Genomic DNA, 26,269 nt, shown 5'->3' with positions numbered 1-26,269 from the left:
TTTGTAAACTTACAGTGTAATCTGTTTTGAAACCCGAACCTTTCCACTCAAATTTGCTATAAACTCCCTTATTTCAGGCCATTTACACTTCTGCCCGTTTCTGGCACAGAATAACTTATGCCACTATATTTTTCTTGTCAATCTTAACAACCATACAAAAGTAACTTGCCACTGTTAGGTATTACAGACATGACATGGAGCTCACCTCAGCCATTGCACTGGCTTGGATCTTGGTGGCCAGGCCCTGATATGACATTGGTGTAGACTGGAGAAGGGAAACGTGTGGGAGAGAGGAAAGACCTGCTTTGCCTGTTGAGCTTTCCTCAGGGGAATGGCTTATGTTTGTGGGTCCTAAAACAGGAGACATTTAGATAAATAATCATTTAGCCATAAAAATGCAGTACAGGGTTTTGAAAGTGAACAATACTCACCAGATGAATTAAAACTCTATAGGACTGCAGGCAATGTGACCATTCTGGTTCCCCCTATTGCCGTGGTCATAACTATCCAGAACCCAGAAAATCTTTTAAACCTTCCGGCTTCACTGTAGATAAAAAGCTACATACAGCTGTGTCCTCACACATCCAGCCTCAATACGGGCAGTTCCCGGGCAGCACTGCTAACATTGGGCATCTTTTTTGGCAATAATACATTTATTTGAGTCGCTAAAGCAGACTGATTAAATGATATGCGGCATGCCTATATTCTGTGTGCGACTGCATCTAGATATCAAAGCTACATTACATTGTTTTCCAGGAAAACAGATACAGCCACAGTAGCACACAATATAGGCATGCCGCATATCAGTAGTGTCTGCTTGTGCGTCTTATTCACATAGCGATGCGACTAAGATGCATTTTCGGGGGGATGCACAAAGTTGCCCAGTGCTAGCAAATGCGCTCACGACTATGCGTAACTAGAATGGCTGTGTTATGTGACTGCAGTAAGGGTGTAGGAGCACACATCTGTATGCAGTGACTAATGAAGTAATGGGTTATGGCCCCGAACCGACGGATTTTGTGGAATGATTGTTGGGAGTCGCAGCACTGAAACGGACTCACTGGTGAATTATTCTTCAGCAGCAGCAAAGGCCAGTGGTCGTAAATGGCTACTAGATGCTTGAGTGGGCAACAGTGCATCACATTACTGATAATCTGTATCAGGAACCAATTCAGATGGCCTCAAAGCCACGCATGTACAGAACGCATCATATAACATTGTATGGGCTACAGAAGCAGAAGGCCTGTCCATTCGCTATAGCTATAGGCTGCAAACAGGGTGAAACGCCTCCAGTTTGCTCAGGAACACGCGACTTGGACAGTAAATGACTGGAAAGAGGTCATGTGGTCTGACCAATCACATTTTCTATTACACCATGGGGATGGTAGGGTGAGGATATGGAGACAGGAGCACAGAAGCATGGATCCTTATGGAGATGCAGTTCATCGCATTTGGGCAAATATTCCCAATGAAACATGCCAACTGTTAGGATAAAGTATAATCCATGCCTAGAAGAATTCCTGCCTTATTAAGAGATATGAGGTGGTCCCACTGAGTACTAAACCAAAGGTCCTAATAATTTTGCCAGTCAGTGTATAACAATGTTACATTTAGAAAAATTTGGTCACCTAATACATTTTCCCTTTATATGAATCCGTACATTGGTCATTCCGAGTTGTTCACTAGCAGATTTCGGTCGCAGCGCAGCGATCAGGCAAAAAAACGGCACTTCTGCGTATGCGGTGCAATGCGCACACGCGTCGTTCTATTACAACGAACGATGTAGTTTCACACAAGGTCCAACGAAGCTTTTCAGTCGCACTGCTGGCCGCAGAGTGATTGACAGGAAGTGGGCGTTTCTGGGTGTCAACTGACTGTTTTCAGGGAGTGAGTGGAAAAACACAGGCGTGCCAGATAAAAACGTAGGCGTGGCTGGCCGAACGTAGAGCGTGTTCGTGACGTCAAAACAGGAACTGAATAGTCTGAAGTGATCGCAAGCGCTGAGTAGGTCTGGAGCTACTCTGAAACTGCACAAAATTATTTTGTAGCCGCTCTGCAAACCTTTTGTTTGCACTTTTGCTAAGCTAAAATACACTCCCATAGGGTGGCGGCTTAGCGTTTGCACGGCTGCTAAAAGTAGCTGGTGAGCGAACAACTCGGAATGACCACCATTGAGCATTTGAGAGTTGAGTACACGTACCAGACACAGGAGCAATCTGGGAAGCTGCAGGAAGCTGACAGTTCCGCACTGTAGGACGACCTCTTCCAGGTCTCGGATGCGGATCCAAATTTCTTTGCAAGGTCTATTATATGGACATTAAAACAAAGCACTTATTATGATAAAAACCTGCAATGTAATTAAAGTGCACTAATCACATACTCCCAGCGGAGGCAAGATGTCTTGTGGGCTGGAAAACCGGCACAAGGAACCAGTGAAGCCCAAAGTGATGCTACCGGTTCCTACTGATTCTATGAGCTTTACATGAAACCAACACAACTGAAGAGATATGTGCCTTCAGTTACATAAATATGTATTCCAATATATACACTGTACAGCATGGATTGACATATTCATATGTAAAGAAATACTAAAATGTGTCCTCTTAAGCTAAATACATCTTTATAACAAGCAAACAGACAAAGGGCATGGTTTCAAAGCCACCGGTGTGTGTGCAATGCAGTGCACTAGGAATTAGTGACATCACTTGGCCACTAGTGAACTAATGAGCTGTATGGTCTTTAGTATTGCTCTTAGCCCACATCATGGTCTCCCTAAGTAGGGAACAGATGTACTTTCATTGCGATACTGTTAAATGTTTATTTTCTGCCTTCCGAATGGCGCCCCCAGCTGAAGAGAATTATGGATGTGAAGGTAAGTGGCTCAAGAGCTACCTATTGTTTTGTGCACCCTAGTGGGGTAGGGCACAATAAGTGGCATTGCCAAGGCCCATTAATAGCTCTCTCTATTTCACGTAAACATACAGAGGAGACTACACAGAAAATACTGACATCTGCCTCCTGGATGCCCAACTTGCTGCTCTGGCCAAGCGTAGCGGTCATTCCACTATTATACCCTGATGTGGGTCCCGAGGACAGGCTGAGGCTGGAACTGGTGAATAAAGTGCTGGTGCTTGCAAGTGTCTTCCGTTTAGTATCCTGCTCAAAGAAAGTAAAACATATAAGACAGACATTTACTCATATTTGTTCAATATAGATGGAGTTTTACAAATACTGTATGATAGACGTTACATCCGGACATTCATACCAGATTGCACACCTCATGCGCAATCCATGAAACCCTTGTGATCTGTACAATAGTTGGAGCAGGGCGCTTTATGTCATACCTTTAGAAGATTGCTCTGCTGCAGTCGTCTCTTTTCCAGCTCCGCCCTCTCTCGCAGCTTGTCCCTCGCTCTGGCAATTTCCAGTTTGGTCTCTTCCCGAGCCTTCTGATAATCTTTCAGCATGATGCCAATCTCCGAGGGACACTGGGCTGACCTTTTCTTTGGTTCTTGAATTCTAGAAATTAAAGAGGGAAAGGATTTGACCTGGTACCTCCAGCATGTTACTCTAAAGCGGATAACACGATGGTGTATAAAAGCCACTTACAAAAATATTCTGATTTTCTGTGTTGAAGTGGCATGACGGATGGGAAGGGAATCTTTACAGGAAGAGCATTTTCCCAAGAACACCACATTAAACCATTTTTCCAGGCGAGTTGATCGCAGCAGCAATTTTGTTAGCAATTGGGCAAAACCATGTGCACTGCAGGAGGGGCAGATATAACATGTGCAGAGAGAGTTAGATTTGGGTGGGGTGCATTCAAACTGAAATCTAAATTGCAGTGTAAAAATAAAGCAGCCAGTATTTACCCTGCACAGAAACAAAATAACCCACCCAAATCTAACTCTCTCTGCAAATGTTATATCTGTCACAACTGCAGTGCACATGGTTTTGCCCAATAGCTAACAAACTTGCTGCTGCGATCAACTCAGAATTACCCCCAATGCAAGGTATACTGTATGTATTCCCAGCCTTATGTGCAATAACTGAAACAATACCATTCCATACCTGGTGTTATCTACAATGTCTTTCCTCAGCTGCTGCAGGTACTCTCTGCGACGACTAGGCAAGTCTGACTCTCTCAGTGAGGTCAGTGACGCTTGCGAGACGCTCAGTTGCTTCTGAGGACTTAGGCTGCGGCTCCTTCTGAACCTCTGCATTCTGTCTTCTCTTTCCTTGCGCAAATTTTCTATTACTTGCAAGTGTCTGGAGAGGGTTAAATCGATGGTTTATTTTCCTTCTAAGAAATGCAGCCTCTGCCTGCCCCAATATCTAGTTGTAATCACCAGATGTACACACACACCACAATCTGTAACTAATGTCCAACTCGTCTGTGAACTATTATATTTAGCACAACTATACGCAAAAGTAAACAACCTGTGGAACTGCAAATTCCAGCATGCCCTTCAGGCTGGCAGGGTATGCCTCAACTTGTAGATTGGAGACCCTTAGGTTGCTTATTTTCAGATGACAGGAGTAAGCAGGGCACTAGGGGCAGATGTATTAAGCCTGGAGAAGTGATAAAACAGTGATAAGAGGAAGGTGATAACGCACCAGCCAATCATTACGGGTTTGAAAAATTACAGCTACTAGCTGATTGGCTGGTGTGTTATCACCTTCCACTTATCACTTGTCCAGGCTTAATACATTTGCCCTTCAGTAACATGTAGTTTCACAAAATTCCGTTCCCAGGGATGATATGCAATAGGAATTATAGTATGACAGTTTGGTACAAGCAGATATTGGAGATAGAAGAGGTTGATAGTATTGTGGTAACCGCTCAACATAGTAATTAAAAATTACGTATTTTACCACCATTCTCGTACTTGATTATAAGTGGTGATATTTTCATAAAATATTAATAGCGCTTTCTAACATTTTATATAAAATTACACTTTTTCCTTCCTCCACATCCGGAAAGATATAATAACAGAGCCATAAAAGGTAGCAGAGGGCAAACAAAATGCTAAATAACTTCATAAAAATGTAATGAAAAAAAGTTTTCCTGCTACACAGGGGAACACTTATTTGTACACCTAAGTACAACAGCCTATATGCTAAGCCAGGTCTGAGAATTCATGGCTGCTTTTAGTAACAGTGTAGGCAGAAAGGCTTTAGCTTACATTAATGTCATACGCTATATTTTAAATAAGAATCTAAGAACTATTCTACAAAAGCAAATGATTTATGAACCAATATTAACCCTACCTTTCATATAGTTGTTTCTTTAAGCATCCAGTATCTTCCCCATCCATCTTTCTTGTCTGAATAACTCTCAGGAGAGCGTCCGTTTCTCCAATCCCATAGCTGAGCTTGGCTTCCGCCAGTTGTACAGTTAGAGGCTGTGGATTCATCTCTAAGTGTATCCCGGACATGACCTCTGCACGTTCTCTCTGCAGCCTCTCAATCTCCCGAGATCTGCTCTCAAAAACCTCCTGAGATGCCTCCATCTTGGAACTCTCACTTCTATTCAGGTCACCAGTGCTTCCTAACAGTTGTGCACTTTTGGGTGTACTACACTGAACTCCAGACCAGTTGCTGAATTTATTGTGCTGTGGCAGATCCTGCAGTGCATAATTTTGTGGTTTCTGATTTATTCTGACGGTGGGCTCTTGACCTAAAAGAATGTCTGTATTAGAGTCACTGTCTGCAACCGATAAGCCATCTTCTTGCAAATCAAAACCACTTATTTGCAAAGGTAAATAAGGATTTATTTTTTGTAAGTTGCTTGATGCTACAGTAAATCTGCCATGGTCAGTCTCATCATTGCCATATTCTTCTCTTGGACCTTGTGGCAAGGCTTGATCATTTTTGTTTGGCACAGGATGTGACATTTGAAACAGGTTTTCAAGTGACTGTGGGCTGTCCAATGGAGGCAACACAGTAAACGTGTTAGCAGATGCCTTTTCAGATGGAGTGGAAGTGAAACAGTTCAGCTCCATTTTTCCAACACCTGAAATCTCTGAGTTGCTACTGGAATGGTTGTTAAATGTTGAATGTGTATCACGCAGGATGCAACCTTCACTCCTGAATTTCTGGACTTTATAAGTTGTAGTTCTTTTTCTACACGATTCTTTGAGTGAGTGGCTACGGGGAGCTTCAAATTCATTTTTTATATTGGACTTCCCAAAAGAACTGAAACATTCGCTGTCTGTTTCTGTATGTGACTCGTCCATTAGTGGATCACGGATACCCCGCTCTCTCCTTTTTCTATGACAAAGAATTTTAACAAGATTTGGGTTATTTAATTGATTCTCAGGAACATATTTATGGAGTGAGGACTTCTTACTTGCACTTAGTGTTAGAATTGGCGATGAGGCTCTATCGACCATTGTGGTGTTTCCACGACAAGTGGTGTAGTATCTTGGGGAATGAAGAACACTGGATGATGGACTGATTACTACAGTATGCGATAAAGCTTCTGTATGCTTATTCACACTGGATGAAGCTGGAGAACTTCTTGGTGAACGCAGTGGAAGAGCTGTAGATGACATGTCTTGCAAATCATTCAAGTATGGAGTGGATGCTCGTACTTTTGATGATTGAGACAAACTATGTTCTGATTGTTTGCAAGACACAAATGTGTGTAGATTTGGTAAGCTCTGTGTCTTTGTTTTTGGTGTTTTGCAGTCATTTTGTTCTACTGTTAAAGAAGTATTTTGAGGACTTTGAGTGGAAGAATCTGTTCCCACTACTTTAACAAAGACATTTATTCCGGAAGCGTTTAGGAAATGGTTACTTTCTAAGTCATGCTTTTGTGCATTGCTGTCTATCGTTGCTTGTGAATCTGTCTGTATACCTCTGTCTACAGAGGTTTGAGTGGATGAGTCTCTGACTTGTCTCTTCATAATCAACTCTACAGCGTCTTTTTGCAGCTTGGAGGCGTCAAGATAGACATTTTCGGGGTGATGTTGGGAAAGATTTCCAAGCAGTTCCGAAGTCTCTTGCAACAGCTGTGATAAATGTAAAGACATGTTTTGCACACTTGACCAAGATGCTGGTCTCTGGTACATATTCTTACTCCTCATGTGCCTTGAAGAGGATTCATCCATGTGACTTCTGTGGTGTTTAGCGGCTCTTCTGTGCTTTTGTTTAATCTGTGTTTCCCGTTCACAAGAGACTCTCTGGTGTGTTTCATTGCAAGTCTCTGACTCTGAAGTGTACAGAATCATTATTTCATCCAAATTTGAATAATCTTCACACTTTGTCTGCAACTCACATGTCCCAATAAACTCTGCGCCACTACAAATAGCGGCAGTGTCATCTGACAGAAGATCCTGAGAACCATCCAGTGAAATTAGCCTGGAATCATTTCCTCCAAAGCTACTTATGGTGCTGGATTCTGTTTTAGCATTTGCGTATGAGCTTAGGTGAGAATGAAAAGGAGAATTATGAGCATTGAGACCATCATCAGCACTGGAGCACCTAATTAATTTATCAACCCTTGCTTGGAATTTAGTACAAGATACATCACTAGCGCTATTGAATGCACTACTCCTCCATCCAGGTACTTTTGTAGTCTTTTCTTGCTGCCAAGTGTGGACAAAGGGATTTATGTCACTTGAGGAGAAATGAAGACCTTCTGTATTCTCTACCAATTCTTCCGACGATTCCCTTGTGTGAAGCGGTAATTCATTATATTCATTCCTTTGTGTTTTAGTTGGTTCTCTGTTTTCCAAAAAGACTTTGCCTTCCACCTCCATATTATTAACCATGTCATAGTTGTGCTGTGGATTCATATTAGAGTTTGATGCCTGGTTACTAGAACTGATACAGTCATGCTTTTGTACTCTGTAATCTGTATGTGGTGTGTGTTGCATTGACTCCATTTTTAAAGTATATTCATTAGACACAGGCTTTCCTCCACAATTTAATTTATGTGGCAAAGCTTCAACACTGGGTTTAGAAAGTGATTTGGTAGAAAGAATAATGGAAGATTCTGTCAAATGCAACTCAGCAGCAGCCATGGGAGCAGGTAAGTTGCTAGGGGCCGTGGTGTAATGAGTGTTAGTGCACGTAAGGCTTGCAGACATTTCACCTTTGCAAATTGCAGCTTGTGGAACATCATGAACCGTTTTATTGCGGATACCCATATGAAAGTCTGATTTACATTCTTTCTGTATTCCCAGGTCTTCCACTGATGTGTTATTCACACCGCTGAAGTCTCTTGAAGCCAAAGATCTGGATTTTTCTGTGTCCTCTTCAGATGAGGAAATTTCAGGTGATTTGTTCAGATCTGAACAATATTCTCCATAGACCACTGTAGTCAACAAGTTATTGTCCTCATCAAAACCAATGTCACTCTGTGCTACAGATGGATTATTTGGTTCTGCACCATATCTTACTGTGCTGGTATCAAACACATCAGCTGGCAGAGGAGTATTTTTATCTATAAGCTGTTCCAATTCACTTCTACTTCTTATGAAATGTGATACTTCACTTTTGCTGCCCACGTTGTGTTCTAAAGTTTCCTCCTCACCAGTTGCAGCGTCTTCAGGTGGTCTTTGACAAGATGCCTGATAATCAGTAAACCTTTTAGCTTCCATGTTGGCTGCACAATATGGCCTACCTACAAACAGCACTTCACGTGATTCTGTGTCTGCACACAGGGCTGCCAGTACACCCTTATTATCTTCATTAGCTTGGAAGTGACCTATCTTGGGAGGTTCACTGGTCACCTCTTGCACATTGCCAGATTGTGTACAGTAAGGAGCAGTATCACATAATGTAGCATTCAGCAAATTATTCATAGATTTAGAATCTGAAGTAGCATAGTCGGCTTCAGACTGACAAGAAGTAGACTCTGACTTTTGTGTACAGACACTAGTTCTGACTGTTATGTCTTCAGTTGTATTCATTGCAAATGCATTTTCACAACTCCTATGAATGTTTATATTTGGTTGGTTCTGGTTGTTTTCCAGTAAAAAGTTTTCTCCTGCTATCTCATTAAGGTGCTGTTCATGACCCACTTGCTCATCTGCTTTCTCAGATTTACCTGTAACATTGCAAGAACAGGTCATGCTATCCAGTCCTGTAGCTGAATATGTAACTTGTTGGGCGACGCCTTGTTTAGGTTTTGCCACTTTAGTTGCAGACGAAGCACTGGAGTTAGTTACCGCACATGGACGGTCAGTTATACAAACTACTGTTCTAGATGGAACGCTAGCTTCTTTTTCTGGTTTAACAAACGTTTGTCCTGTTTTACGGTCCAGAGTTCTGGAACAGTGTAATTTGTAATGCTCCGCACAGTCACTCTCTGCATGCATATCAGTTTCTTGTAATGTGTTCAAGCCCGATGGTTCTGGAATTAATATGGTATTTGAACTTTCTTTATTCTTGGAATGTGTATTTAAATAAAGATTTTCAGGTGGATATTTGGTCTCATAAAATACATTATGTTGCATTATAGCTTCATAATATGGAACATGCAGGCATGTAGCACTAGTATCTTCTGTTAAATGGTGACAGTCACACTTTTCTTGCAGGTTATGGTTTACATCAGTATATGAAACGTCATCCGTGTCACCTTGCTGTCTAATTCCGATAATACGTGAACCGGTGAAATGTTTCCGACTATAGCCACAGGCTTTGGAAGCTGCAGAATCCTTGGTGTGGCTGATATCCTTTTCATAGCTCATTTCTGCAACACCTGGTTGGTCATAAGTGTTCTTCCGGCTTAAATGTTTTATAGATATCTTCTCATTTGCCTGAGATGAGTCCTCTATTTTGGACACATTATTTTCCCCCATTAATTCATTCAAAACCTGAGGTTTCTGATTGTTATCAGGGTGAATTTGGCAGTTTGCCTTCTCACAATGACACTCCTTACACAATGGTGGAACACTATCTGCAGTAACATTGATTTCAGAGAAGCTGCAGCATTGTTTATCAAGCTCACTGTTAGGGAACACGTGATTGGATGTAAGTAAAGCACTTTGTGCTCTGTCTGCCTGACTTGTTCCATATGAATCGGATGTTCCCTCAGTTTGTGTATTGGAAAGACACTCATTTGGGTTTTCATCATTACTATACTCTGAGTTTATGAATGTTTCGGTTGTACTCTGATTATGAGGAAATTCTTCCATTCTATGACTAAAGCAAGAGGTTTCTGATCCCGTGTCACTGCTGATTAGTACTCTGTCTTCTGGTAATGTTATTTTATCTTCACAGAAAGCCTGTTGTTCCTCCCCCTCACCAGACACACTATATGGTGTAACACAGGGATTATCATCATCTAATCTAGGTAGCTGCTCTATACCATCTTTAGAAGGACCCATTGAGGTGCTCTCTATCTGTTTTAGATATTTTATATATGAAGTATCATAAGTTGTATCATAAACTTCTGGCTTTGTTCTAAAATTTGGTTGGAGACAACTTTTCACTGTATTACCTGCCACGTCACCGGTTATATCAGGAGTAGGACTGGTGGCAACAAGTTTAGACATATAACAATTTTTATCTGAGTTCCGTGAAATGTTACCATTTCTTACACTAAAATGCTGGTCTTCGTCATTTTCTTTAAATGGATTATCACTGTATGCTGCTGCCCCATTATGATTCATCACTTGGTTTGAACTTGTCAGTATTTGTTCAGAGTTCCTTGTGATGCTGTCAGTGACAACAGACGTTGAAGAACTGCAGATGCCATCCACGGTTATTTCAGGTGATGTTTGGAACGGCGAATGGTGTAATTGACTGGAATGAGCATGTGTTTCGGAATCCTCATTGCCATGGCCAGACCAATGCCGTCCAGAAACCGAAGGGCGATCTTTGACATTGCTGTAATTGGAAGCTGGAAAAGATGAAATTGTAAGCTTTCTTTTATGTTCAAAATTGTCCTGGATTGGGGAAGCACAATTATCTGCTTCGCTCTGATCAGCAAACACAGCCAGGCTCTTCTCTTCCACTACGGATAATTGTTTGTTGATAGCAGTTACTGAACTATCAGCATTCTCAGCACTTGGAATGTTTCCAAGTCCATCACCTGTTGGTCTTTGGATGGGGACAGCTCTGTTATCATGGTTAAAGACATGGTTTGCATTAAATACAAGACTTGGTTGAGTTTCAGTTTTGCAGTCCTCATTGTCATTTACATCGAGTTCTACCATAGTCACTTGGGTTTGTGATAACAATTTAGTGGTTTTAAAATCAGAATTTATTTGTTGATCATCAACTTTCAATGGACTCATAAATCCAATAATTTTGGGGGAGACTGAGTCACTATGTAGAGCCATTCCCACTAAAAGTTCAGAACTGGTAGATTCTGGACAAGTGGAAGATGGAGATTGTTTCTGGCTCTTTATCATGTCAAGCTGCCCATGAGCAGATATTGCCATGGTAACATTTTTATTTTGATCACAGTTTTTTGCAGTTCTATCATTAATGTAGGGTACGTCACCATTATCCTTGGTCAAAGTCAAAATTAACCCCTCTTTAGTTTCACAGGTTTCTTTTGCATTAAAAAGGGGAATATCAGACATCTTATTTAAGCAGAATTGTAGGTCATTATTATTAGCATTTCTTAGAGCTTCTGAGCCGGTGGGATTGTTTGCACTCACAGAGTTTGATGGTGTATAAACAATTTTATCATATGATGGGAATAACAAGGCTTCTGTGCCTTCCTCCTTTTCCTGGCTTTGGATCTTACAGGGAAACTGCTGTTCTACACAGGTTGCTGGATCACTATTTTTCTCTGAAGTAGATATTGTCTTCTCACACGTACTCAAGTCTACGGATGATGATTGGCTACTAAAGCAGCTGCTCTTGCCATTATGAATGGACTCCAAATCCAAAGCTTCAGTCCCATTGTCAATGTCAGGGCTAGACCTCTGTGGTTTTTCCTGATCTACTTTATTTTCTAAAAAAGCTTTTACATTGGAGCTTGTGTTATCTAACGGATTATGCTTGATCATAGAATTGGCTGCAGTACTATGGAATTCATTAACATTTTCCTGTTTTTCAGAAATCAATGAGGTAGGTGTTTGTTCTGGTTTCTGGTTGGGAATTGCTCTGTTATCATTAGTATTTATTTCATCTTCTACAACATTGCACAGTTTTACTTGTTCTTCACATGGTTTGGTATCTTGAGCGGTTTGTGCATTTAAAGCTGGGAATGTTGGATGTTCGATTTTTGCAGAACTATCTTTAGTGACTAGCTGCTTCATAACATCTTCTCTGCCGGAAGAATCTATTTTTGGAGCAAACTTTAAAGTAGAAAGAGAGAAAGAATCCCCATGTAGAATATTCACCGTTTGCTCTGGACTGCAGTTTTGACTTGCTATGCCAAATGGAGCGCATGGACTATGAAGAATAAAAGAGTCGTTGTGGTTTTGTTCAGTTTTTCCGCCACAAATATCTGAAAGTGTTCCATGTGTTTTTCCAACTTGTGAGACATCACTGTGAACAGTGGAAGCCCCATCATTCATCTTAAGGTAAAATGAACCACTTCTGTCCAAACCAGGATTTTCTTCTGCTGATGCAACATCTAAAACTTTCTGATCTTCTCCACTCAAGACCAAACATCTGGGGCTTTGAAGTTTCCAGAATATCTCTGCTGGCAGCTCTTCTGATGAATCCCCGTCAGGTTCTTCTTCAGCATCAGCTAAACTATCAAGAGAAAAGCTTTTTGACAATCCAGTAGTAACTGATCCAGTTGTAACTAAGGGACAAGAGGTTTGAGCTCCCAGCAAGCCTTTGGATGGACTGGATGATGTCCCGATAGTCTTGTATTTGTTAAATCTTCTTTTATTGGGCCTCTCTTTTCGACTGTCTCTCTCCACCAGGGAATCTTCGGACAACTGGCTGTCTTCACTGTCTGAACCCTTACGCACTGAAGATCTTTGTCTTTCTAAATCTTCCTGTTTCAGTTGTTCAGTTAAGACGCTGGCATATGCAGAAGAAAGAGAATCTACAGAATAGAAACTTTCACTATCTGAGGACACACTATTGTCATCATCCTTCCACTTCTCCAGTGGTTGAATGTTTCTTTTCTGTAGTCTTTCTGTGCTCACCCACCTGCTATCACTTGCATATCCATGTCCACGGCCACTGTTTAACTTGGAGATGTTATCAACAGATGAGAACTTATTTGTTCCCTCAGTCTGTTTCTTTTGAGTACTTGGCATGCATGACGTAATGTTGCGCCTTGCCGTTTTGATGGTTGCCAATGATTCTCCAGAAGTGGTCCTTCCTTGACCCAGTAACTTTTGAGTATTCTTTGTAGGCTTATGTGGTAGAGATTTTCCACCTTCATTCCGTTGCTGCAATTTGCTCCTTTCCTGCACTGTGCTCTTTTTAGAGTCCACAACAGACGTTAGAGAAGGACTTTTCAATGCTTTTAACTTTGTGTCCTTGCTTCCTGTATTTACAGTTGCCTGTACATTTCTTCTCTTTGGGGGATCAGCAGAGCTGTTACTGGAAGACCCTTTTGGTCTACCACCAGCTTTTTCCATTTTTTGGCGTGTTTTGCTCATTTCTGGATCACTTGGAAACAGTGTAACGCAGCTATTGATTTGTTCTGTATGAGAGTCAACGCTTTGTTTCTCAGCAGTTTGTGGACTTGAAGTAGATATAATGGATGGATCACTGATTAACTGCCCATAGCTGCCATAATTACAAGAAGTCCTGGCAAGACAATCTATGGATACACTTCGTAATGGCTTGCAGTCCTTGCGGATCTTAGAGATGTGCACCAGCTCAGATTTACATTTCCTTTTCAGGACACCACTGCAATACATGACAGAAGATAACAGAAAACAAATATAACATGAACTGTTTTATACTCCTTTTACAAACAAGATAGATAATCCTGATTTTATATTACAGAATATTCTAACAGGTATTATTTTTATCGAAGTTATACTCTATATAAAGGTAGCTTTTATTTTACATTTCTTTCTATACATGATCAAGGAAATCCTTATTTCCATACATAGGTGATAAACATATACCCATGTAGCAATACAATAATGACAATATCACCAATATAGAATCAATATATAGTATCAGTTATCCAGAATATTTGGAGACTTAGGGAGAACAAACATAGGGCCTAATTCAGAGTTTATCGCAGCAGCAAATTTGTTAGCAGCTGGACAAAACCATGTGCACTGCAGGGGGGACAGATATAACATGTGCAGAGAGAGTTAGATTTGGGTGTGGTGTGTTCAAACTGAAATCTAAATTACAGTGTAAAAATAAAGCAGCCAGTATTTACCCTGCACAGAAACAAAATAACCCACTCAAATCTAACTCTCTCTGCAAATGTTATATCTGCCCCCAATGCAGTGCACAAGGTTTTGCCCAACTGCTAACAAATTTGCTGCTGCGATCAACTCTGAATTACCCCCATTGTTTTTCCCTATAGAAACCAATCAGATTCTAGCTATTATTAAGTACAATCTATAACATTATACATATATAGCATCTGATTGGTTGCTATAGGCAACACTTTCCCTTTAAAAAAAAAAAAAAAAAAGCTTGATAAGTCTCCCCCTTGGGGTCTTCAAGATAAGAAACTGTAGGGGCACCATTAACATGTTGTATAGGGCCCCAAAGCTCTAACTACTCCACTGGCAGCAATTATTCAGTTTTCTAAATTTGGGACTTTCCTAGATTACATGTTTCCATATAAGAAGGACCTTGGTTGTATTTTCTCCTTAATCTGGGGGACGCTGCGCACTTACTAAGGGGTTAGAGTGTGTGGTATGGAGTTGGGCACAGAACCTATTAAGAAGTGACTCCTCCCCCTCTAACCCCTCCCATCTACAGTCTCTCCACAACCCAGCCCTCAGTTTTAGTTTTGTGCCTTGGAGGACAGGCACAGTTTTTCTTTGCTCTTAGTTTTTAGTTAGGTTTTAGTTCCCATTGTTTTTTTTAGTATGCTTAGTCCCTGTACACAGGCGACAAGCATGTTGTGAGTGAGGTTAGATAGATAGAAAGGGGCTGTGCGCCTTATTCCTCACTCACCCTGCCTCTGGAAAGTCACCATTCCAACGGCCTCTGGGGTTTTCTTTTACCAGACACAGCACTGAGGAGGCGTCTAATACAGGTAGGACAAGTAACCTGCTCTGGCAGCGTTTTATATGGTCTCTGCTCTAATCCTCTCCCTCACAGCGCAGCCTGGGTGATTAACGGCAGCTTCCAAGCGCCGCTGAGCGGAGGGTCAGAGCTCTCACCGCTGCTTTCACTCCGGCTGCTGTCACACAGACGGCAGCGGGACTGCAGCGGAATGGAGTGGGGGAGCCGCTAGCCGCGTCCATCCCCTTACTGAAGGGGTTTTGCGGATGCAACGGGTCTTTTCCCTGAAGGGGATCTGCAGCAATAGGCGGTCTCCGGCGTCCCACCAGTGCTCTTCCCCCTCTGGCTGCCTTACTGTTCCGCCCATCATCTGAGGAGGCAGACTTCAACAGCGGGTGCCATTTTAGCACCCACACGCTGCTTCAGCGCTGACTGACAGGAGGACGCTGCGCTGCTTACTAAGGAGGGACAGAGGATTTTTATCACAGCCTTGATAAGTATACAGGCAAGGATTAGGCAATATATGTGTTAAGGGTTAGATCAGTTCTCTGCATTAACCTTTTTATATCGACTGTCACACTTATACCCCTTTCACGCTGCCAATGCCGGATCCCACCTGGGAATTGGAAACAGGTCCTTCCCGGGTGGGATCTGGCATTGGCCGCTGCTGCAGGCTTCCCCGACCCGGCAATATGCCGGGCAGGTTGCCATAGCAGCGGGGGACGGAGGTGGAGGCGGCGCTGGGATATGAGATCATCTCCGCGCCGCCTCTCCCTGCTGTAGTAAACGGGTCCCGGGAAGCATCGACCCGGGAGCCCGTTTACGCAGCGACTGACCCGGTATTCAACCCGGTTACAACACTGCTTTATTCCCGAGTTGTATTGCTGGGTCAGACGACCCGCGATTTCGGCTATGCCCCTTTCACACCGCACGCCGACCCGTGTCGACCCCGGGTTATTTGTGCGGTGAGAAAGGGGTATTAGTGGTACCTTACTCTATTTATAGACAGAAGGGGAACTTATTAGTGTTATATTCAGCTGCAACTGTTGTTTATTTACATAGTGTGTATTTACACCATGGCCAGTAAACCAAACAAACCTGCAAGAAGGGAAGGCAGGTTCAGTAATTTATTTTGCATGTTCCCAATGAGGTTCCAAACTTCCAAAAGGTAGCACGGACCCAGGTACGATCTGTAGTTCATGCTCTGGGACGCCTGTTGCGTACAAACAGGTGGCTCCACAGATCAGTCTGTGCCTATGTGGGCCAGAAACATGGCAGATGCCATAGCTGACCTGCGTCAATCCAGATCGGGTACAGCTTCGGGGGAGTCAGAAGAACCCCCTTGTGCCAGATCTATGGGTAGATGTCTTTCTGATTTGGCACAATCCTTAAATAAAATTGTGAACTCGTCGGAATCCAGACTTACAAAACGGTTACAGAAACCGCCCGCTATAACCTTCCCCGGGGAGGAGTTCTATTCAACTGAGGGTCCTTTAGAGGAAAGTGAGGTGGATCCTGAGTGGGAATACATGTCTGCCTGGGGAGGAGGAAGACACTTCCACAAGTTCATTGGTCCGTTTGTTAATCGAGGTCATCCGCCAAATTCTTAACCTTCAGGAGGTAACTGTGGCAGACAGTTCGACCTCTCTGTTTAAGCGACAAAAGAGACAGGTCGCTCTTTTCCCATCGTATTCTCATTTTGGGGATATTTTGATGGAGGCCTGGCTTAAACCAGACTCAAAATTTTTGGCTCCTAAAAAGATAAGATATTTATATCCTTTTGCTGAAGAAGATATCAAATCTTGGGAGACACCCCCTAAGGTCGATGCCCCTATTACACATCTGGCAAAAGCAATGGTTATTCTGTCTGTACAGTCAGTCACTTTAAAGGATGCTACCGATAGGAAGACTGATGCAGTCCTCAAAACTATTTTTACTTTCTCGGATATTTCTTTACTTCCTATTATTGTAAGTGCTTGGGTTCTTAAGGCTGTAGATGACTGGCTAGCAAGGGTATTCACCGGTATGCAATCTGATGATCATTCTGAGGCTATTAAATTAGCAGAACAGATCGCCGAAGCACTTCCTTATTCTGGCAAAGCCTTTTTGGATTCTGTTTCTTTTCAGTCTAGGGTGTCATCTCTGGTGGTTACGGCTAGAAGGTCACCCTGGCTTTGTGCGTGGAATGAAGACTCTGATTCAAAGCAGACCTTGACAGTGGTTCCCTTCGAACAGGAATTTCTGTTTGGTTTACAGCTTACAAAAATTATTTTGAATACCTTGGGGGGCAAAAGTCCCTTTCTTCCAACAACCCATAGACCTTCCGTCAAAACTACCGATAAGCCTGCCACATGATGGTGCGAGGCTTCAGGGGGAATCATTGGTGTTTGGGGCCGGTCTACTTCAATTCAGGGACCAGTGGCTCTAATCCAACCCAGATCGTTGGGTAATTGGGGTGCTCTCTCTCGAGGATATATTCTAGACCTCGAGGAAACTCCTCCCAACCGATTTTTCGTCACTCGTCTTACTTCCGATCCTGTCAGGCAATAGGCTCTAATTCATGCAGTTTCCTCGCTTTTAGAAAATGGAGTAGTTCTTCTGGTTCCTCCTCACCAACAAGATCACGGATTTTACTCCAGTCTTTTTCTCGTAAACAAACCGGATGGTTCGTTTCGACCAATTCTCAACCTCAAGTGTCTAAATTCACATCTTTCAATGGAAAAATTCAAAATGGAATCCATTCGTTCAAACATCAGTGCCATGGAGGCAAACACATTTTTTGCTTCCATGGATATAAAGGACGTGTACTTACACGTCCCCATATGGAAAGCTCACCAACACCTTTTGCGGATTGTAATAGACTCTCTTGGCATCTTCAGTTTCAGGCTCTCCCATTCGGCCTGTCTACGGCACCTCGCGTGTTCACAATGAAAATGGCTCACATGGTTGTGGTAGAGATGTCAGGGGGTAAATAGTACTCTGTACCTGGACGACCTGTTACTGAAGGCTCCATCAGAGTCACTTGTTCACCAGCATTTGACACTCATAGTAATCACCCATCGCTCCTTTGGGTGGATAGTGAATCTAACAAAATCATCTCTCCTTCCATCCCAGGAGATGATCTTTCTGGGTCTCCTGATTGACACCAGGAATCAGAGGGTGTTCCTACCCCAGGACAAAGTACAGGATCTGCAATCACGGATTCAAATTTTATTGCAACTACCTCTGGTTTCAGTTCTCAGATGCATGCAGGTGTTGGGCAAAATGGTGGCGGCCTTCGTGGCAGTGCCGTACACAAGATTCCGTGCTAGGCCTCTTCAAGCTCAGCTTCTCAGGCATTGGTCACGGACGGGACAACACCTGGATGCACAGCTTTTTCGTTTGTCGGTCCAGACCAGGCAGTCTCTTCTGTGGTGGCTTCGGAGTTCCAATCTGTCCTGGGGGGCTCCCTTCACCATTTGGTCCTGGATGGTGTTAACCATGGACGCCAGCCTCACCGGTTGGGGAGCAGTTTTTCAGTCTCAGCATTTCCAAGGTCTCTGGACCACTCAGGAGTTGTCTCTTCAGATCAATATTCTGGAATTGAGGGCAATCCAGTATGCACTGATTCAGGTGCAGTTGCTTGTACAGGGTCATCCGGTACGCATTCAATCGGACAATGCCACCGCAGTGGCATACATCAACAAGCAGGGCGTAACGCGGAGTTGGAGAGCCATGAAGGAGGTGTTGCATATTCTCAATTGGGCAGAGTCATGGATTCCAGCCATTTCTGCAATCCACATTCCAGGAGTGGAAAACTGGGAAGCGGATTTCCTCAGCCACCACACGGTTTATCCAGGCAAATGGGAACTTCATTAGGACGTGTTCCTCTCGCTGGTGTCTCGGTGGGGAAATCTTGACATCGACCTCATGGCATCCCGTCTCAACAAGAAGTATGGGTCTCGGTCTCAGAATCCTTAGGCATTGTTGGTCGGTGCCATGACAGCTCCTTGGAGGTTTCAGCTGGGTTATGTATTCCCTCCGATCCCCTTACTTCCGCGGCTGCTTCAACGAATTTGTCGAGAAGGACAGTCATTCTCATCGCACCAGATTGGCCTCGACGCCAATGGTACACTCTTCTACACAGCATGGTGACAGAGGAACCTTATCATCTGCCACTGCGTCCAGATATTCTCCTTCAAGGACCTTGTCGCCACCACGATTTAACTTGACTGCCTTTGACGGCATGGTTCTTGAATCCCGTATCTTAAGATCAAAGGGTTTATCTCGTGCTGAAGTGAAGACAATGCTCCAGGCTAGGAAACAAAGTCACTTTGCAGATTTATCACAGAGTATGGTGTATATACTTAGCTTGGTGTTAGCAACGAAAACTTGCTCCTGGCGTTTTTCATTTGTCATGTCTTCTGTCTTTCCTTTAGGACGGCCTGACGAAGAGACTCCGTCTCTCCTTGCTTAAAGGTCAGGTTTCGGCCTTGTCTATTCTTTTCCAAAAGAGATTGGCTACTTTACCAGAAATCCAGACATTCCTTCAGGGGGCCTTGAGGATTCAACCTCCTTATGTTCCTCCAGTTCCTCCTTGGATTTAAATTTGGTTCTTACGGCTCTTCAGAAGCCTCTTTTTGAGCTTCTGGAGTCGGATGAATTAAGTTTTCTCACTCTTAAGGTTGTGTTCCTTTTGGCTATTGCTTCAGCTCGGTGAGTTTCTGAGTTAGCGGCCTTTTCTTGCAAACCACCTTTGTTAGTATTCCATGATGATCGGGTAGTTAAAGGTGGTTTCTAATTTTCATCTCAACCATTATTCTTTCGGCCTTTTGGTTCCAATTTAGCTGATGAAGATAAACACCTGGCTTTATTGGATGTGGTTTAGGCTTTGCACATTTATCTTTCTCATACGGCAGCTATTCGTCATACGGACTCTTTGTTAGTTCTACCAAAACAAAAATAGAGTAGTCCACAAACGCTGCTAAACAAATACTAAATCAGTCCTTGTTGTTCCTTTCCAAATCCTCTGTGCTGTTAAAGCACAGGAAACTCCGTGGACTGGATACCCCTCAGAGCAACCAACTCCCATCAACCATACCGATTAGTGGGTGCTATTTGTACCCAGGTTTGATTGGCTCCTCTACCTGTTTATCCCCGGGCAGAACCTGTGCTTTGTTGCAAAATAACTTTTTCTCCATCTAAGGTTAAATCCTTATTTTTGGGATAAAGAATGTTCTAGCACTTGGCTTCTTAGGGTTGTTAGGTGGAGTAATCTCACAATTTATCTGGGGTACTGTTTTATATGTTTTTTTTAAATGTTTTTACTGTTTTTTTGTCATTATGTCATGGTGGATGTGTCCTTGTGATGCACAATAAATGTTCATCTTTTTGAGTATTTTTGCCCTTTTTATCTACATACTAATCGGTGTGGTTGATGGGAGTTGGCATCCTGACACCAAGGAGGAAATAAAAAAGAAACCTTTCAAGGAACATAGGGAACCGGAATGAGGTGAGTGCCCTCTTTAAGTGACAGGATGGTCAGCAGGACAGTTGATGTGAAGGTGTATGGGAGGAACTGAAAAGAAACCTTTTGATGCACGTATCCTATTGAGAGGAGATCAGTTTAGAGGTGCAAGCTCATCCCATAGAAAAAGAGCCCTGAGGGTTATCCAGTCCACGGAGTTTCCTGTGCTTAAATAGCACAGAGGATTTGGAAAGGAACACCAAGGACTGATTTATTATTTGTTTAGCAGCACTTGTGGACCACTCTATTTTTGTTTTGGTATATTGTTCAAGGTGCTGTGCTCTTGAGAGTTTGGTACCGAGCTGCAGCTAGCGCGCGAGTCACTCTTTTCTCTTTTTGTTGTTCCAAATTCTTTGTTAGTTCTGGTTGACGCTCCTAAGTGGCATTGGCCGGCCTCCAAAAATATGGTGGCTCGTTGTGCAGGTCCGCAATTCGTCAAGCTTATGTTTGTCACGAACCGGTCTCTTACCTCTGCGGGTTCTGGGGTTCATCCGTTGCCAGTGCGGTTGCTCGCGGTGCTGTGCGCCCGTGTGGGGACACGGCGTGATCAATGGCACAGGTAATGCAGAGTCTGGGAACTGTTAGTGCGGGGACCAAATGGCCTAAGGCACTGCGGTGTGTCTGCTGTATAGGAGGTGGCCATGTTGGAGACCAAATAGCTAATACAGAGCACTTGTGAAAACACCTGTGGGCAGGTGTAAGAAAATCCCGTGCTTGTGCTGCCTTTAAGTAGGCTGGGATTATGTTACTCTGGGCCAGTGCTTTGTTGTATCAAAGCTGTGCTCTAGCTCTGAGCTCTCTCCGTGCATTCCTGTGTGATTCCCGTGGTCCAGATATCGCCTCCGTTCCCAGAGGTCCGTCTGCAGCCTTCACTGCTGAAAGATCCACCGGCTCTCTGCTGTGCTGTCAGTTAATTGCACTCCTATTGGAAATAGTTGGATTCCCAGTGTCCTGCATGAGGTTACCTTGTCAGTCTGCCTATAATTCAAAGTCTGGAGGATTCTGTTTCTCTCAGCTGTTCGTTTGTTCAACTCTGCATTTAACCCATTCATCACCTTGTCTTCTACTACAGTTTCACAGTGATCTCCGGAACCCGCAAGTAACCCAATTCAGTACTTTTATTTGCTATGTTGTCATTACAAGGATAATTCATCACAGTCTCTCAGTTAACTCTCAAAGCTCCATTGCCAATTCTTACAGTTAATTCTCCATGTCTGCATTAACCAGTTAAACACAATCTGCAGTTCAGCATCAAAGCTTGTTTATATTTGCTATGTTGTCATAACAAGGATAATTCTTCAGTCTCTCAGTTAACTCTCAAAACTCCATTGCAAATCCTTACAGTTATCTCTTCATGTCTGCATTATCCAGTTAATAACATTCTGCAGTTCAGCATCAAAGCTTGTTTATATTTGCTATGTTGTCATAACAAGGATAATTCTTCAGTCTCTCAGTTAACTCTCAAAACTCCATTGCAAATCCTTACAGTTATCTCTTCATGTCTGCATTATCCAGTTAATCATATTCTGCAGTTCAGCATCAAAGCTCGTTTATATTTGGACAATCCAACATTTATTCATCAGCTTGTTTTGCATATGTTTCCATGAACATTTCTTTTATGTATTTTTTGAGTTTTCTCTTGCATATTATTCCTGCAATACTTCAGTATAATATGATGATTAACAACTTGTCAGTTAACTCTTTACTGAATTGTTATTTTGAATAAATATATGAATCGGAACTTTCTTCGTCCTCCCTGCTTTCTTCATAGCCCAGCACCTACACCTGTGGTTGGTCCCGGGTTAACGGATTCACAAAAACACCCGGGCCTGACAGTAAGCACTGGCCACATGGATCCGTCAAGTGACCAATTCGCAGGAGGCGGTGCTACGTCAGATATCCTTTCCCGTCTGGAAAACCAGGAGTCTATACAGACACAAATAGTGCAGTTTATGCAAACTATGGCAGACTGTTTAGAGACTCTTCATACGGCTATTAAAACGTTCCAAGTCCAGATTCCAACCCCAGATGTCCCAGTTACCACTACAGCTTCTCCTGTGACGCTGCCTACGTCCCGCTTGCAGTTACCCTCTCCGAGTAAGTTTGACGGAACTCCAAAACTTTGCAGAGGATTCCTGAATCAATGCGAGATCCAGTTTGAACTGATGTCTGCCAGTTTCCCATCAGCTCGTTCTAAGGTTGCATATATTATTGCCCTCCTCTCCGGTCAGGCTCTGGAGTGGGCATCACCATTATGGGAGAGAGGTGATCCTATCCTCTCTAATTACAAAGAGTTCGTATGTTCCTTCCGGAGAATCTTTGACGAACCAGGCAGGACCACCTCAGCATCCTTGGAGATTCTCCGTCTACGTCAAGGTTTACGTCCTGTCAGTCAATATATTATTCAGTTTCGCACGTTGTCTTCAGAGTTAAACTGGAATGAGGAGGCCCTGATCGCCGCGTTTTGGAATGGACTTTCAGAAAGAATCAAGGATGATTTAACTATCCGGGATGTGCCAATTAAACTGGATGAATTGATTTCTCTCTGTAACAAACTTGATCTACGTTACAGGGAGCGATGTTTAGAGAAATCCAGGGCAGAGCGATCCAGTCCACGTGATCATCCTAGACCTCGACAAGATTCTTCATCACAGTCTCCAGTAATGACTGAAGAACCTATGCAGATTGGGCACTCTCGCCTCACAGAGGAGGAACGACTTCGTCGTCGACAGGGTAACCTCTGCATGTACTGTGGGTCCTCCGAACATTTAGTTAAATTCTGCAAACTCCGACCGGGAAACTCTCGCCTCCTAGCTTATTCAAGAGAGGTTAAGCTAGGAGTTACTTTAGAATCACGTTCTGGGAAAGAGCCAACCTTGTCTATTCAATTAGAAGTTCCAAGTTCTACAATGAAAGTTTCAGCCCTCCTAGATTCCGGGGCAGCCAAGAACTTCATCTCCTCAGCCTTTGTCATACGGTCTAAAGTTCAAACCATGCCCCTGGAAGCAGCAGTTGCTGTTACAGCAGTGGATGGAAGTCGAATTCCAGATGGTATAATTACTCATCGAACCGTATGTCTCAAGATGAAAGTTGGTGAGCTCCATTCCGAATACCTCTCCTTCTACGTGATTCCCAAAGCCTCTCAAGATGTGATACTTGGTTTACCTTGGCTGCAGAAACATAATCCTCAACTTAATTGGCAAACCATGGAAGTCCTTTCATGGGGTAAATCTTGTACCAAGGACTGTGTAGCTACAATTGTACCTCTTCGGTCAATTAGCCTTTCCGATCTACCTCCGGTGTATCAATCCCTTGCGGATGTTTCCAGTAAGCAAGCAGCAGACTCTCTACCTCCTCATCGTGAATGGGACTGCCCAGTCGTCCTGGTTCCGGGCAAGACCCCTCCTAGGGGACAAATTCATCCGCTATCCATCCCAGAGACGCGAGCTATCCGGGATTGGTCCACTCCTACAACTCTCAAGGGGATTCAGCGATTTCTTGGCTTTGCTAATTTCTATAGGAGATTCATTAAGAATTATTCTACGTTAGCTGCTCCTATCACAGCCCTAACTCGCAAAGGAACAAATCCTACGAACTGGTCTTCTGAAGCAATCAAAGCCTTCTCTGATTTAAAGCAAGCCTTTGTGTCAGCCCCCATTCTTCGACAGCCTGATTTGAATCGTCCCTTTCTACTAGAGGTGCATGCATCTACAGAAGCAGTAGGAGCTGTGTTGTCACAAGTCTTTGAAGATAAAAAGGTCCATCCCTGCGGATATTTCTCCCGTAAGTTCCTCCCGGCAGAACGTAATTATGCAATCGGTGAGCAAGAGTTACTTGCCATCAAGTTGGCATTTGAGGAGTGGAGATACCTTCTAGAAGGAGCTCAACATCGCATTACAGTTTATACTGATCATAAGAATCTTCTGTATCTGCAGTCAGCTCAGTGTTTGAATCCACGACAAGCTCGATGGGCGCTTTTCTTCTCACGATTTGATTTCAAACTCACCTATCGTCCAGGGTCTCAGAACAAAAAGGCAGATGCCCTTTCCCGGTCCTTTGCTTCTTTTGAATTAAATGATGCTACCACGAATCAAGCCATTGTGAATCCTACGTCCTTCTTAATGACTCGAACCTCTCCAGTTCCTCCGCCTGGCAAGACCTTTGTCGCCACAAGTCTCCGAAAACGGCTGCTTACCTGGGCTCACTCCTCTTCCTTCATGGGTCATCCTGGGGTTCTAAAGACTCTCAAATTTATTCAACAGTCTTATTGGTGGCCACGTCTCAAAGCCGATGTCCAAGAGTTTATAGCAGCATGTCCTAAATGTGCCCAACATAAGAGTCCAAGAAGTTCTCCACCAGAGTTTCATCCATTGCCAGCCCTAGAGGTTCCAGCAGCAGATCAAGAGCTTCAACGTCTATCTAGCATCTGGAGTTGTGTACGTAAGTCCTTGGTCAAAACTTCCGCTCGTTATAAATCTTTTGCAGATAGAAAACGTAAAGCTGTACCGAGTTACAAAGTGGGAGACCAAGTTTGGATTTCTACGCGCAATCTCAAGTTCAAAGTTCCTTCTAAGAAATTTGCTCCCAAGTTTATTGGTCCATTTCCCATTGTTAAGGTACTCAACCCTGTGTCATACAAAGTCAAGTTGCCACCGTCTTTGAGAATTCCTAACGCCTTTCATACATCTTTACTGAAGCCTTTGATTCTCAATAAGTTCCGTACTACCCAGTCCAAATCTCCTAAAGTTCACTCTTTGCAGAATGAGGAATTTGAAGTTAAAGAGATTGTGGACTCACGTTCCCGATATGGACGTTTACAGTTTCTGGTCGACTGGAAGGGTTACGGTCCAGAGGAAAGATCCTGGGTTTTCTCTGAAGATGTTCATGCTCCAAGACTGGTACAGAAATACTTCTCCAAAAATCCTGATAAGGTTCAAAGGTGTTCGGAGACCACCCTTAGAGGAGGGGGTACTGTCACGAACCGGTCTCTTACCTCTGCGGGTTCTGGGGTTCATCCGTTGCCAGTGCGGTTGCTCGCGGTGCTGTGCGCCCGTGTGGGGACACGGCGTGATCAATGGCACAGGTAATGCAGAGTCTGGGAACTGTGAGTGCGGGGACCAAATGGCCTAAGGCACTGCGGTGTGTCTGCTGTATAGGAGGTGGCCATGTTGGAGACCAAATAGCTAATACAGAGCACTTGTGAAAACACCTGTGGGCAGGTGTAAGCCAATCCCGTGCTTGTGCTGCCTTTAAGTAGGCTGGGATTATGTTACTCTGGGCCAGTGCTTTGTTGTATCAAAGCTGTGCTCTAGCTCTGAGCTCTCTCCGTGCATTCCTGTGTGATTCCCGTGGTCCAGATATCGCCTCCGTTCCCAGAGGTCCGTCTGCAGCCTTCACTGCTGAAAGATCCACCGGCTCTCTGCTGTGCTGTCAGTTAATTGCACTCCTATTGGAAATAGTTGGATTCCCAGTGTCCTGCATGAGGTTACCTTGTCAGTCTGCCTATCATTCAAAGTCTGGAGGATTCTGTTTCTCTCAGCTGTTCGTTTGTTCAACTCTGCATTTAACCCATTCATCACCTTGTCTTCTACTACAGTTTCACAGTGATCTCCGGAACCCGCAAGTAACCCAATTCAGTACTTTTATTTGCTATGTTGTCATTACAAGGATAATTCATCACAG

General features: G+C 43.4%; 1 protein-coding gene across 1 annotated transcript in view; it reads right to left on the bottom strand.

Moving 5' to 3' along the window:
• Positions 1 to 26,269, bottom strand: part of STARD9 (StAR related lipid transfer domain containing 9) — a 495,399-nt gene that overhangs the window by 63,979 nt on the left and 405,151 nt on the right. The window contains exons 23-28 of the mRNA XM_063947652.1: positions 5,272 to 13,788; positions 4,072 to 4,269; positions 3,345 to 3,519; positions 3,010 to 3,156; positions 2,201 to 2,303; positions 206 to 351 (exon numbers count right to left, since the gene is read on the bottom strand). Of these exons, the coding sequence (XP_063803722.1) occupies positions 206 to 351; positions 2,201 to 2,303; positions 3,010 to 3,156; positions 3,345 to 3,519; positions 4,072 to 4,269; positions 5,272 to 13,788 (9,286 nt within the window). The remainder of the gene's footprint in view (positions 1 to 205; positions 352 to 2,200; positions 2,304 to 3,009; positions 3,157 to 3,344; positions 3,520 to 4,071; positions 4,270 to 5,271; positions 13,789 to 26,269) is intronic.

This window comes from Pseudophryne corroboree, chromosome 12 (assembly GCF_028390025.1).
Source record: "Pseudophryne corroboree isolate aPseCor3 chromosome 12, aPseCor3.hap2, whole genome shotgun sequence".
NCBI lineage: Eukaryota > Metazoa > Chordata > Amphibia > Anura > Myobatrachidae > Pseudophryne > Pseudophryne corroboree.
Note: the sequence above shows the minus strand (reverse complement) of the source record. Positions and strands in the feature narration are given on the sequence as shown.